Source organism: Orcinus orca, chromosome 5, assembly GCF_937001465.1.
Source record: "Orcinus orca chromosome 5, mOrcOrc1.1, whole genome shotgun sequence".
Lineage (NCBI taxonomy): Eukaryota > Metazoa > Chordata > Mammalia > Artiodactyla > Delphinidae > Orcinus > Orcinus orca.
Genome location: NC_064563.1, coordinates 77,910,171 through 77,924,212, shown reverse-complemented (window position 1 = coordinate 77,924,212; position 14,042 = coordinate 77,910,171). Strand labels below are relative to the sequence as shown.

The window sequence follows — 14,042 nt, the reverse complement described above, 5'->3', positions numbered from 1 at the left end:
CCCATCCTCCTGTCTTTTCTCTATGCTCAGTCTTCCTTGACTCTCTGTTTCAGCTCTCACTGCTTCCTACACTCCACGTCTGCTGAGGCAGTGGCCATGGGGCTCCTGAAGCAGTTTGAGGGGATGCAGCTCCCAGCCGCCTCAGAGCTAGAGTGGCTTGTTCCAGAGCACGATGCCCCTCAGAAGGTAGATTCTTCAAGTCTTTTTCTCCACCCAGCGTCGAGCCCCAGGAGGCTGTGAGCCTTTCTGATATTGTTCTCCTTTATCCGTCTCCAGTTTAGAATGAGCCTCCATGTTTCCTTCCTTACTTTTAGAAGCCATTCATTACAAATGTATGTCGGATAAATGAAGGAATGCATGCACGCTTGCCTAGGTTTCCCCTAGCCATCGTCAGGATAGGAGATAACGGCTCCTCCAGTGTCCTTATTCCACATGACTGCTCACTAGACCCGGGGGCAGCACTCCTGTGTTGTGACCACCTTGAGACACTGGACAAGTGAACTATTCAGGTTCTTCTTTGCTCTGCAGTTGAATAAGGCATGAAGCACCCTGGCGCACCAAGGGTCCCAGGCTGGGTTCAGGGACAGCATTATCAAGGGGTGCCACCCCACTGGGATGCCGTTTCTGTTCCTTTTGATTCTTGGAGCCCAAGACCCTCACTTCTAGTAGCCTGGTGCCTTATCATTTATTTCGAGGGCCAAGGTTCCCTGAAGCCCTTGCTTATGGTGTTCCTGAAACGGCTTTCATTAATTATGCTTCTGCCATGGCCAGAAGGGTCAAGCATATGTATTCCCCCAGATTGTCCGTGGTGGATCACCCTGTGTTTTTCTCCTGCAGCTCCTGCCCATCCCTGACTCACTGCCCATCTCACCAGATGACGGGCAGCATGCTGACATCTACAAGCTACGTATTCGTGTTCGAGGCAACCTGGAGTGGGCCCCACCCCGGCCTCAGATAATTTTTAATGTTCATCCAGCCCCAACGTGAGTAGTCAGTGGCCGTGCCCTTTGACAAACAGATACATTCTCTTTGGATTGTCAGAGCCTTCTCTTCACCCTATTGTCCCTACCTGCTGCTGTACCTCCCATACAATTCTAAAAGGCAGAGGGAGAGAGTTACCTACTTGCCTGCGAGTTTTTTTTTTTTTTAATATTTATTCATTTATTTATTTTGGCTGCGCCGAGTCTTAGTTGCAGTATGCGGACTCTTAGTTGCGGCGTGCATGTGGGATCTAGTTCCCCGACCAGGGATTGAACCTGGGCCCCCTGCATTGGGAGCACAGAGTCTTACCCACTTGACCAGCAGGGAAGTCCCTTGTCTGCGAGTTTTACTCTTAGTCCTTCCATTCCTTCCCAGAGCTAACCAGAAATGAGGTCTTTTTTTTTTTGGCGGTACGTGGGCTTTTCACTGTTGTGGCCTCTCCCGTTGCGGAGCACAGGCTCCAGACGCGCAGGCTCAGCGGCCATGGCTCATGGGCCCAGCCACTCCACGGCATGTGGGATCTTCCCGGACCGGGGCACGAACCCATGTCCCCTGCATCAGCAGGCGGACTCTCAACCACTGCGCCACCAGGGAAGCCCCAGAAATGAGCTCTTTTATCACTGGCCTCCCAACCTATTGCTTTCCTCCCAATAGTTTTATGAGCTTTTTTTTTTTTTTCCTCAAGATGGATGGATGCTTTTCTTTCCTTTTGTGCTCTCCTCTTTACTATTTCTCACCTCTTACATTTGTACAGAAAGTGTGGTTCATTACTGGGGAGAGTCACTGCCTAGACCTAAATTCTAACCTTACAATCCTTGGTTTAAATTGGTTCTCCCAATAGGTTCATTTTGTCCAACTCTAAAAAAATAGGTGAATTCCCCTCTCTTCCCATCCTTATGGGAGCCCTGTATTTGTATCCCCATCCTTTACGTCTCAGAGACCTCATGCAGCTGGTATCTGCCAATCCCCTCTCCTTCCCGTTTCCTCAGGAGGAAAATCGCTGTGGCCAAGCAGAATTACCGCTGTGCAGGATGTGGCATCCGGAGTGACCCTGGTGAGCGTCTTCTCTGACCTCCCCTGCTGCCTCCAAGGGCTTTACCCTGTCACACACCTGGGCGAGGGAGCTGGTCAGAGAAGTAGTAAGAGGAGGTGACAGAGCAGAACTGGGGAAAGGGAAAGAAGAGGCCTGGAGGACGGAAAGCGGTACTACTAGGCAACAGTACTGGTAATCAGAGGGAAATGATTTCTAGGAGCCTATTACCAGGATTGTGTACTGGAGAACGTTGTGTACCCTCAGCCAGGTCCTTGGAGGCTGCATCTTACCAACTCTGGCAGCACTTGTTTCCTCAGCGGCCTCCAGGCTGGGACACAGAAACCACAGGCCCCACTATGTCGGTTTCTGGCAGCTTTGGGAGCTCAAACAGAGGTGGCTGGAGCCCACTGGCCATCCCTTCCTCCTCTTTCAAAAGGAACAGCAGGGCTGCCTCACCAGCTTATAGATGGGAAAGCCACCTCTGACCTTCTGACTTTCCGTCTTTTTCAGATTACATCAAGCGGCTGCGGTACTGCGAGTACTTGGGCAAGTACTTCTGTCAGTGCTGCCACGAGAATGCCCAGATGGTTATCCCCAGCCGAGTTCTGCGCAAGTGGGACTTCAGCAAGTACTACGTCAGCAATTTCTCCAAGGACCTGCTCATTAAGATCTGGAACGATCCTCTCTTCAATGTGCAGGACATCAACAGTGCCCTCTATAGGAAGGTCAAGCTGCTCAATCAAGTCCGGGTAAGACCCTTGAAAAGGTCACGTCGTAGATTACCCTCCGTTCATAGAGGTTGCCCAATATCACCACACTCCTCTTTGTCGCTATGGTAGCACTGTGACCATCTCATCATTCTCACTTTCTCTACGTACTTCTTCATGCCATTTTCGAGGTATCTGTCTAGTTAGAGTCTCGAACCTGGCAAGGCAGCTTGAAAGCTATAGGTAACGATGGCAAAAGCAGGATTTCTCCCTTCCCTGAAAATGTTACTGAACGGAGAATGGGGTGTCGGGTTGGAAGTTCAGATTCTGGACTTCTCAGCAGCTCCCAGCTGTGTATGTGATCTGGGCAGACTGACCTAGCAGAGGGCCCTGCCCTGACTGGGGGTGCCTTTGAAGCGAGTTGTTGAGTTACAGGTATAGAGAACAGTCTGGCTCTGGCTGCCTCGTGCAAAGCCTCCAGACACGCAGGGTTTAAAGGTACTGGCCTTTCTAACAGTGGTTTCTCTCCTCTTTACACCCCTCTGACTCCCCACCTACCACCACAATGCCGTTCTCTTCAGCTGTTGCGGGTCCAGCTGTGTCACATGAAGAACATGTTCAAGACGTGCCGACTGGCCAAAGAGTAAGTCTTGTGTGGAGGCCAGAGGCCTCTGGCTGAGCTAATGTCTCTGAAAGAAACATGTCCCAGCATTTGGCCCTTGTTATGTGAAGCAGGAGAGTAGGGGGATCTTGCAGAAAATTCCAGAAATGGTCAATGAGAAGCCTACAGCAGTAACTGTGTCTGTGTCCCTCTCTCTGGAAGGGGAGATCTGGTTATTCTACCCAGGGCAGGCCCACCACTCTTTGCAGGCTGACATGCATCACTACAGAAGGGCCTAAAAGTCACTTCTGCCCTCCAGACACCTGGTGGTATGGAGGGTTGAGGTGGCCTGGGCTGGCTGAATGTTACCCACCCTCATTACTCTGCCTAGGACGCTTTTCTTCCCTGTCCTGCTTCTGGATAGAAATCCTTCTGCCCTGATGTGCCACACACAGTGTTCGTTCTCCGCTCCCACCCACTTCCCCTCATTTCCTGCAGGCTTCTGGACTCCTTTGACACAGTTCCAGGCCACCTGACAGAGGATCTCCACCTGTACTCGCTGAATGACCTGACTGCAGCCAGGAAGGGAGAGCTGGGGCCCCGGCTCGCTGACCTCACCAGGGCGGGGGCTGCCCACGTAGAGCGATGCATGGTAAGAAACTCTCACTTTAACATGCTGCTGGGCCCTTGCTTCGGGACACCAAGAGTAGCGTGCATCCAGGGTTCTTGGCATTTAGTTCCAGGAAGTTGAATTGGCTTGTCAACACTGTGAGAAATACTGTACAGGATTGCTCTTCCCTGGGTTGCTGAACAGCTAAATCATCCAGCTCTAAGGAACCTAGAATTAGAAGACGATCTGGTGCTGGCATTTCTCCTGGGAAACGGGCAGGACTAAGTAGGCCTTCACTAAAGAATTGTCATGATGTGAGAGGAGGACCTGGATTAGATTCTGGAGAGGGACTGGGTCTTGGCTTTATCATTTTCAATCACTGTGATCAAAGGAAATACTTTGCCCTCTCTGAGGTAAGCCTCAATTTTCTTGTCTCTAAAATGGAGATAATGATTAATACCCACTGTCCTTTCCTCTCAGTATTTTTGAGGACTGATGAAATAATTTATGTGAAAGCATTGTGTAAACTTAAGTATTCTGTAGATGCAAGTTATCATTGTTCTTGATGTATCCAACATACCAGAAATTCATAAATTCCATATTTAGAATTTCCCATCTTAGAATATGTCCACTTTGTGTTCCTGTAACAGTCCCAGAATTAGAGCTTAAAATGGGGCATATGTAGAAGTCCCATGTAGCAGGGGGCATTGGAAAGACTTCACCGTAACCTGACTCAAGGCTGGGTGTTATTTTGGAGAACTGTACTTGCCTTTACATTTTACCTTAATTGGTTGTGTTTCCTATTTCAAAATAAAATCATTACCCAGGCTGGAATTTTGACTTTAGGAAGCCCTTTGTGGCATCGTTCCTTCCTTCTTTTCATCTCTTCTTTGAGAACCACTCTCACGGCTGGAGTTTCTCAAACTCATGCCTCTCTTGTCTTCACCTTAAAGCTTTGTCTAACACTGCCCGGCAACACTGCCCAGCCCTGGCCCCAGTTTGGCTATCATGCTAAGTCCAGCCTGGGTCTCTTTCCTGAAGGTGGGAGAACACGTTCGAGTCCCTCAAGACTTATTTATATCTTGCTCCTCCCCTCGCTTGTGTTCACCCTCTTGGCCAGTTCCTGTGGTGTGCTTTGCCTCATTTTGCTGCCTGTGTCTTTCCTCTCCAGCTTTGCCAAGCCAAGGGCTTCATCTGTGAGTTCTGTCAGAATGCGGATGACATCATCTTTCCCTTTGAGCTCCATAAGTGCCGGACCTGTGAAGGTGAGGGCTGGTGCCCGGTGGGGTGGGCAAACAAGACAGAACACAAGGCTCATTTATTTCCCATCAGCCACCCCTATTAGTAAGAGTTTGGTTTGGTTCAGCAGCTCCCTGTGTTTCCCCACAGGTGCACCAAGCCGTGGTGTGAGAAGGGTTACGGCAGCGACTTGCTTCCAGTTCGAGATAATACAAATTGTTCTTTTCTCTCTCCCCTTCCCAACTTGAATAGAGTGTAAAGCGTGTTACCATAAAGCTTGTTTCAAGTCTGGAAGCTGTCCCCGCTGTGAGCGGCTGCAGGCCCGGCGGGAGTTGCTGGCCAAGCAGAGCCTGGAGTCCTACATGTCAGACTCTGAGGAAGAACCCACCGAGGCCTTGGCCCTGGAGGCCGCCATCCTGGAGACCACCTGAAGAAAGCACGTAAAGCGCTCTTCCTAGGGGCTAGGGTCACACATAGTGCAGAACTGAGCCACCTTTTTAAGGACTTTCCCCACTTGTTTTTTTTTTTAATTATTATCATCATTATTAATTTTTACGACCTGTCTAATGTCCATGTACAGTCAACCTTATTTAGGTTGGTGGGGTCCAGTCTGTTGTGACAATTTATAGGTACCAAGTATTTCCATCAGAACTGACACATGGGTCCCTTAGTGAAGCTTCTAGTGCCTCTGTCAGGAAAATGGACAGGGAGACCCAGTTCTTCCGACATCCATGGCCTTCTCCACTTGGACCAGATCTGGTTTCAGCTGCATCTCAAGTATCATTTCCAGTTTTATTTTGTTGTAATTCTGGAGCTTCTGAGCCAGGCCTTTCTCAGCGAACTCACTTCTCCTTTGCTGCTGAAACAGGAGGATGGAGTTTCCTCTCTCCCAGTCCTGGAATAGGGTCAGACTGCCCTGAGGAGAAGCAGCAGAGAATGGGACTACATCATGGGCATTCTTATTTAGGTGTTTTTGAGGCCATAAAAACAGCGTTATTGCTACCTTAGAATTTTCAGAGACCTCAAGGAGGCAGTGATGACTTCCTTGTTTGAAATATTCTAGGCATAGATGATGTCACAGGTTGACTTTCTTTATCTACCCTGGGGGACTTGACACGAAGAACAGAACTGATACTTAGACCAGGCCCATTTCTAGCATAAGTGACGCTACAACTCTGTTGTTTAAGGAGCATTTATTCAGTCAGAGGGGCTGTTGGCCTCCTCTTAGGTGATCAGGTCCCTTTCAGTCAACATAGCTCTGGTGCAGGTTTGATCTTTCAAGCTCAGGCAAGTTCCTGACACCATCCTAAACTGAGGACAGAAACCCCATCCACCATTTTATCAGTGGGTCTCTTGCCACTGTGTCCTCTGTTAGGTGGTCAGTGTGGTTCTGAGTAGAAGCCTGGCCCAACTCCGTGCTCTCCCTCTGCTCCTGAAGCACAGCTGGGACCCTCCCTGGTGGCTGATCTCTTGCGTTAGTTTCTTTTGTCAAAGTTGAGGAAAAAGCTTCTTGCTGTTAGTGGTGTCAGACAACTTGGCAGTTTGAGGATGTGAGCGCGAATGTTCCCGTGTTCTTGGGATAACAAGAGCCTTTATGCCAATTATGCACTTAACTCTTTAGCCTGGTGATATTCATATGTTCACTCATCCTTTTCTTATTACTAACTTTAACACACACACACACACACACACACACACACACACACACACACCCTTTTTTAATGTGTGTTTTGATGGGAAAAGTTTTTGCTGGGACCGAGTATATGTTTGTCATATTCTTTAAGTTGCTGTACTTCCTGACCTGTGTGTAAAACACTGGTCAGGATCACTGCTCTGAGGGCTGGCAGCTCTGTGAACTAAAGCCCAGAGCATTTTTGTTTTGGGACTGACTTCTTCCTGGATGCCTGTCTTTCCGTAGCTGGTTGCTTGTAAGAAAAGCTTGCTGTGGGTGCTACCCCAGGAAGCTGAACAGAAAGTTGCACATGGTTGGTGGAAGCTGATGAATGCCTGAGTTGGAGGCAACCAGGAGTCTCACAGGAAGTCGAAGGGGCAGTAAAGTAACAGCCAGAGCTGAGGCTCCACCAGGACAAGAGGGAGCAGGGAGGAATTGACTTCTGGTGTTGGTCCCTCTGCTTCAGACTTGCGATCTGAAGGCTACTTCAGGCTGTTCTCCCTTCAGTTCACGGGTGGGGCGGAGGGGCTGTGAAAGCCAAGGCCTCCAGCCCAGCCCAGTTTTGAAGGGCGGACTAGAAGCTCCCTTGTCCTCAAGGAGCTTTGGGAATGACCCTATGAGACTCAAGTCTCACTGAGGATTAGGCCTCGGATTCAGACTAAGGGCTTTGTGAAGATGGTGAGCTCTACTTCCACTTTCGGTTTAAATTACAAGTCTAGCTCCTTACTCCAAGTCACTACACTGGAGGAGAGATATACTCTTATTATTGTCGTGCGTGTTTCATATAGCATAGGATCAAAGGATGGAAGATGCTGACACTGTTTCTAAAGCTGAGCTCAACAATCTCACCCTCCTGGTTTTTCACTTATTTTTCTCCACCTCTCTCACCTCATCCCTTTAGGTTGCATATCTGTTTTAGTGACCCTGACACTGTGCTGTCATCACTGTCCAAATACCCATTTATTTATTTATTTGAGAGTGCGGGGGGCGGGGGGGGAGAGGAAAGAGGATGAGACTTTTTGAAAGCACTTTGCAACTTATCAGTATCTGAAAATCCCTGCTGTTGTGGGGAGAAGCTTTGAATGCACTGAAGAGAGTTCCTTCTGAATGAAATGGGAAGGAAGAAGTGTTTTTTTCTATAAATAAAGGGAAAAAGAAGTTTGCTTACAAGGTGGAGACAAGATTTAAGACATAGCAGAAGAGTGGAAGGCAAATACTTTCCACTTAAATGAGGCTGTTATTGACTTTCTCTACCAAAGCTTTAGAGCTTCTGTTGAATTAACATAAAAGGAGCAAGAGTCTAAATGGAGATGTTCTGGGGTGTGTACAACTCGTGTTCCGAACTAGGTTTCTACTTGTTATAATTCATACACAGCCTGACAGTTCATTGTCGTCATTAATAAACTAAGGAAATGAAATTCTGCCTTTTATTTGCCTGCCTTGACTATCAGGAACTGGTATGGAGTGTCCACTATAAAGCAGGCGTGTCTGAAAATTCAGGAAGTTTCTGTGTATTCATGCAAAGAAAACTGGACCTTACAAGTCAGGAAACATAGATTGGAATGCTTTGTCACTGACTTGCTGTGTGACCTTGAGCAGATCACTTCACCTCTCTAGATTTCTATGTCTTCGTGTACGAAGCACTTTGTGGCACTTTCCAATGCACGGGGTGTGCCCCGTACCTGTCCCCTTGGTGTAGCTGTCGCTTAAAGCGAGGTAAATCTTCCTCTCCACAACATATGAATTGTCTTAGATACTTCAGTTCCCACTTCTGTGAACAACCAGCTCTGAATTTCTCTTTTATGCTCCTGGCCCGCTGGAGCTCCAGCTCTACCCTGCAACTTTCTGAACACTTCCCCCTTTGATGTCCCTTGCTTAGCTCCAACCAGTATGTCTAAAACCAACATAAGTATCATATTTCCCCAAACCTAACCATTAGTCACCCCGGTTTGAAAATTCAGTTTCTTCCTCTCTGAGTCAGGTGGCACTTTTGGCTGGGAAAGCATTATCTCCTTCCCCACCCCCTGTTGTCAAGTTATGTTGATTTTTCTCTTTAAAGTAAATGTATCTCATTCCTTTTCTACCACTAGCACGCAATTTCAGCTTCTTATCTTAAATCTCAGCCATCGCCAGCCACTCCCGTCTCTTCCTATTTAATCATCCGTCTAATACTTGGGTACCTACTGTATGCTGGTTTCTGTGCTAGGCTCTGGGGCTATCGCATGGAGCAAAACAGAGACAGTCCCTGCCCCTTAAGGCACTCAGGGTCTTGTGGGAGAGACAGACATTGCCCAAAGTTACCAAAATGAATATGTAATTACAAGCTGTAATAGCTATGAAGGAAAAGAGTCAATGCAGTTACAAAAATAAATAACAAGGATACCCAATTTAGATTGGAGAGAAGTAAGGCCCCTGAGAAGGTGATACTTCTACCAAGACCCCCAAAATGAGGCTCAGGGTAGGGAGAAAAGGGCTCCAGACTGGGACTAGCATATACTGATGGTCCTAAGACAGAAGGAGTTTGGGCAAGGAACTGCAAGAAGGACTTACTAAGAATTTCAGATTGTACTGTAAGAACATGGGGCACCAAAGATTTTAGATTTTATTCTGAGAACATTGGAAAGCCACTGAAGAGTTTTAATCAGAGGAGTGAGTGATCTGGTTAAAATGTCAGCAGCCGCTTTGCAGAAAATAGAGTAAAACAAGAGTAGAAGCGGTAGATATCCTAAGGAGATGGCTGCAGTAGTTCAGGAGAGAAATTATGTTCGTTTGGATGAGGGTGTGGCATAGCATTGTCACTGTCACCTCATTAGACCAAAACCTCTAGAAACAAGATAAATTCCAAATGTTTTGTTCTGACTCTGACATTTTTAAGCAGGGAGCAAAAGGCTGGGGGTGGGGGAGTGGGGCAAGATATTAGAAAGATGCTGGGATACATTACAGAATCCAAGGAAAGTTAACAACTAAGTTTCAGGAAGGGCAGAGATCAGAGCAGCTCTGGAACCTCAGCTGCAGGATTTGCCGTCCTCTTGAGTCTGCTGCCAGCGAGGCAGGCCAGACAGTAGACTTATGGCTGTGTTGGGGACTCCCTACTGAGGACTGGGGGTACACCACAAAGAAAGGGGAACTGTGAGCTGGGCACTCATCCTTTCCGGCATTGACTTTGTTATTCATCATTTTCTGTGGCCCCAAATGTTTGTAGGTTTACTATACCCTCTAATGGTATAAAGAGTAGGCATAATTTTTATAGCATCCTGGTTAAAGTGAGGCCCAACCCTACTTCCTTTTTCCTTTGAACGTTTGGCCTAGAGGATGGGAGAAGGGGATCAATATGCCCACCACCATATCCTGCTGGCTCTTCTGCCTGATCAACTATAGTCCTCTCCCATTTCTGATCTCCAGGGTATCAAACTGTTTGCTTTTAAAGCTTTAGTGAAGCAGCTGCCAGATGGTCCAAGAATTCCAATTGTGAGCTTGACGTTCTTGGGATCAGAGATGAATGTGATAAAAAGGAAAAAGAATCTACCTAGCACTAGTATCCTAAGAGCGTGGAGAACACGAGGATGTGCTTTGCATATACCCTTGCCTCCCCCAATTCTGTGGACTGCTTCTGGGGGAGGAACGGAAAACAGAGAGCTGTGCTCTGGTTTTGGATGTACACTTAATACCAGACCAGTGAGGTGAGAGTTCCTGTGTTAAAAGAAACCTTGAATGGTCAGAAGGTTCTTAGGATGTAGGTGGGAGTTTTAGTGACGAGCCCTCCAAGAGGCTACAGACCAGTAAGACTCAAGCCTGAAACATAGCACAGCACAGATGTCCTGTAACCATTAGGCAACAAGCCCTAGGAAAGTCCTGTCCTTTTCTCTCACGGCTCCTGCAATTTCTCACCTGTCTTCCTTTTAAACAGTGATGCCTGTAGTTCCCAAATGGTTTTATTTTCCCACTGGCCCACTGCAGGAACAGCCAGACTCCTGGCTTCGCCTTCAAGCTCCTGTTTCCACAGCAAGCACAAAACAGCACTAGCAGTGGTAAGGGGCAAACAGGGAAGTAAAAGGCACCTCTCTCTCCTCTGCCCCTCACTTCCCAGCCTCTTTCTACTTAGAAACTGAAGAAAGAAATTCAACCTAGATGCCAACAATGGGTCTGTCTACACATAGGTCTAAAAGAAGAGTTGTATGTGTCTCTCTTAACCACTGGAAGCCCTCAACCACAGAGCTAACCAAAAGAAACTCCTGACAAGGTGAAAAGCAAGAATGAGGCCTGCAGAGGTAAAGGGAAAAACAGAACTTCCCCTTTCTCTCTCTTTCTCTCCCTCCCTCTCTCTTTCTTTCTTCCTTATTTAATATTTAAATGTAGTTTTCTGGTACATTCAACATGCTTAAAATCCACAGAAAGATATACAATGAAAAGTCCCTCCCATTTCTGTAGCCATGTGCCCTGTTTCTGCCTCACCCCCTTCGGTAGCCACTCGTGACTTTCCTTTTTATCCTTACAGAGTTTCTTTATGCAAATACAAGCAAATTATATATATATATATATATATATATATATATATATATATATATATATATATATATATATCTCCTATTCTTCACACTTCTTTAAAAACTAGCATACTGTATACACATTTCTGTCTCTTGCTTTTTTTCTCCCTAACAGTATATCTTAGAGAATTTTCTTTATCACTACATGAAGAGTTTCTATATTCTTTTTTATAGCTGTACATTTTCCATTATATGGATAGATTATAATTGATTCAACCATTTACCTATTGAGGGACATTTAAGTTGTTTCCAATCTTTTACTAATACACAATGCTACAGTGAAAAACCTGGTCATATGTCATTTCACGTGGGTGCAAGCATATCCGTAGGATAAATTATCCAAAGTGGAATGGCTGGCACAAAAGATTTGTGCATTTGTAATTTTGATAAATGTTCCAGATTGCCCTCCATAGTGGGAATAAGGAGATTGGAGCAGTGGGAAGGACAGAAAGCATTACTGTGGAGTCATACTCCCCTGCCTAAAACTCACCAGTATTTCTCTCCCCATAAGATAAAGTTTGGTTTCTTCTCCTGGCATGTAAAGGACCTTCAATACATGACCACACTTTAGCTTCATGGCCTGATCTCCTGCCATTCCCTGAACTACTAGCGGTTTCCTAAATACACCTTGATCTTTCCTCTTTTAAAAAACTAACTCAGCTATATCACAGCGTTCCCTGCCTGCATTCTACTGTACCCACCCACTGTGAGCCCTTGGCACTCTCTCTAAACCTCCTGTTAGAGCACTTCTCACACAATCTTGTTATTTAGTATTTTCCCAAATAGAACAAACAAACAAGTAAATGAATGGAGTGAATGAATGAATGTAAGGAATTGCCTGTTCTATGTGGAGGCAAGTGGACAGATGAAATGACCCTTCGAGGGTCTTTCCTGACAAGGATTGCCTTTGCTACAGCAGTGGTCTTTCCTGTCCTCTTTAATCACCCTAAGCTCATTAGTGTTCCCTCTGCAAAATCCCAATGATATCCCCAAAGACCCCATACGAGCCCTTCCAAATTAAGCCAGAAGAACCCATGCTGAGGTCTTAGGCAGAAAGGAGGCCCTGACAGGGTCAACCCATGTTGGGGTCCTGTAGTCAGATGAATTTAGTCAGTTTTCCTCTTTGCCACATGGATCTCTGTAATGACTGTTCTTCACCTTTTTACTACAGCAGGAGCAGGTCTGATTTCTTCCAACCAAAAGAGCCTGAACTCACACAAATCTGAGATGAATATGAAGCCAACTGACCCTGGGGCTCTCCAGTCTCACTGCACAATTTGTCTTTAGGGTGTCCCTGCTGTTTTTCCCCAGATCAGGGATCCACAGGGGACTCTACTACAGACCATTCTGTGGGTACTCATGCCTTCAGAGTCTGTGTGGGTTCAACTATTCATAATAGTTGGGTTCAACAAATAGACATGACCCTTCCTGGAGAGTGAGAAAACCACTTGGGAAACATTCTGTTCTTGATAGTTTTTCCCTCTCTGCTTGTCAGTGGGAACAAGAATGATCAGAGGTACATTGTAGGACATGGGACAGGATTGTTCTGACCTTGCCTCTGATTACCTCCCGTCTTAGCTTTCTTATCTCTTTTCTTGCCAGCAAATATCTACAGTGATTACTTTCCCAAATCTTGAAGTGATGAAAATGTCCTCATCTCCCTTCTCCTCCCTCAGCTTTGTCTGCGACTGTTTCTGTTTTGTTTTGTCCAGCAGCCATTATTAGAGTAGATAACATTCCAAATGTACTTCACTCACTTTATTATTAAACTGTCAGCTTTTCCTTGCCAGGGACTAAACCAGGAGATACAAAGATATTTCTATGTCCTAAAAATACCCTAGGTATTTAAAAATTGTTATGTCTACAAGGTAAGCTTAGAGAAGAGTGATAAAGCTATGTGAAAGACTGCTGAAGTTGATAGAATATCCAAATGTTTTCCAATCAGAGATTAAAAAAAAAATAGCTTACAGTACAGAATCTTTACTTGTTCTGAGGTTCTTTGTTTATTACAAACTAGGTGTGGTTCACAGGAAGCCAAAGCTTGATTTCCAGCAAGTTCTCAAATTTCTCTTCTCAACATTTAACTTAGACTTGAAATCTTCATAGGCCAAGAGTGAGAAGACTGTTCAGCAGGGGAAAAAAAAAAGGGCTACTGAGTTACATTGCCAGCCCAGCATTCATTCATTCATTTATTTATTCATTCGTCTATCCATCCATCCATCCCAAATAAACATCTATTGAATATATACTATGTTTCTGTATTCCAGATACCAGGCCAGATCTGGAATACAAAGAATCATAGAACATTGTTTCAAAAGATGTTTACAGAAGCATAATTTATGAGAGTACAAAGTTAATGGAAAATATCCAAAAGTAGATGCGATCATTAAAATGATGGTTATAAAGACCAAGATGGTAACATGAAAAAAAACCTTATAACACAATGTTATATGAAACAAAAGAGAAAAAGTTTATGTCAAATATTTATGAGTCCATACTAATAAATAAAGAATTGAATAAATAAATAAATTGGGAAGAAGAGACAAATCTTCCTGACAGAATTCCAAACAATATATGTAAATCCTATGCCCCTCCAGGAGGTGGAGCTTAATCCCCTCTCCCCATGAGGGTGGACTGGAATTAGTGATTTACTTT

General features: G+C 45.7%; 2 protein-coding genes across 13 annotated transcripts in view; both read left to right on the top strand.

Moving 5' to 3' along the window:
* The window catches only part of RUBCN (rubicon autophagy regulator), a 66,528-nt gene extending 58,267 nt beyond the window's left edge, over positions 1-8,261 (top strand). For all 11 annotated transcript variants that reach the window (XM_033403825.2, XM_033403829.2, XM_033403827.2 and 8 more), the window contains 8 exons: positions 54-186; positions 838-983; positions 1,971-2,035; positions 2,525-2,763; positions 3,303-3,364; positions 3,821-3,974; positions 5,104-5,197; positions 5,424-8,261. In XM_033403825.2, coding sequence (XP_033259716.2) covers positions 54-186; positions 838-983; positions 1,971-2,035; positions 2,525-2,763; positions 3,303-3,364; positions 3,821-3,974; positions 5,104-5,197; positions 5,424-5,602 — 1,072 coding nt within the window. In that variant the 3' untranslated portion in view covers positions 5,603-8,261. The remainder of the gene's footprint in view (positions 1-53; positions 187-837; positions 984-1,970; positions 2,036-2,524; positions 2,764-3,302; positions 3,365-3,820; positions 3,975-5,103; positions 5,198-5,423) is intronic.
* A 139-nt stretch (positions 8,262-8,400) lies between these two features.
* The window catches only part of MUC20 (mucin 20, cell surface associated), a 35,830-nt gene continuing 30,188 nt past the window's right edge, over positions 8,401-14,042 (top strand). For both annotated transcript variants that reach the window (XM_049710346.1, XM_004278798.3), the window contains exon 1: positions 8,401-11,111. The gene's annotated coding sequence lies outside the window, so the exon portion shown is untranslated. The remainder of the gene's footprint in view (positions 11,112-14,042) is intronic.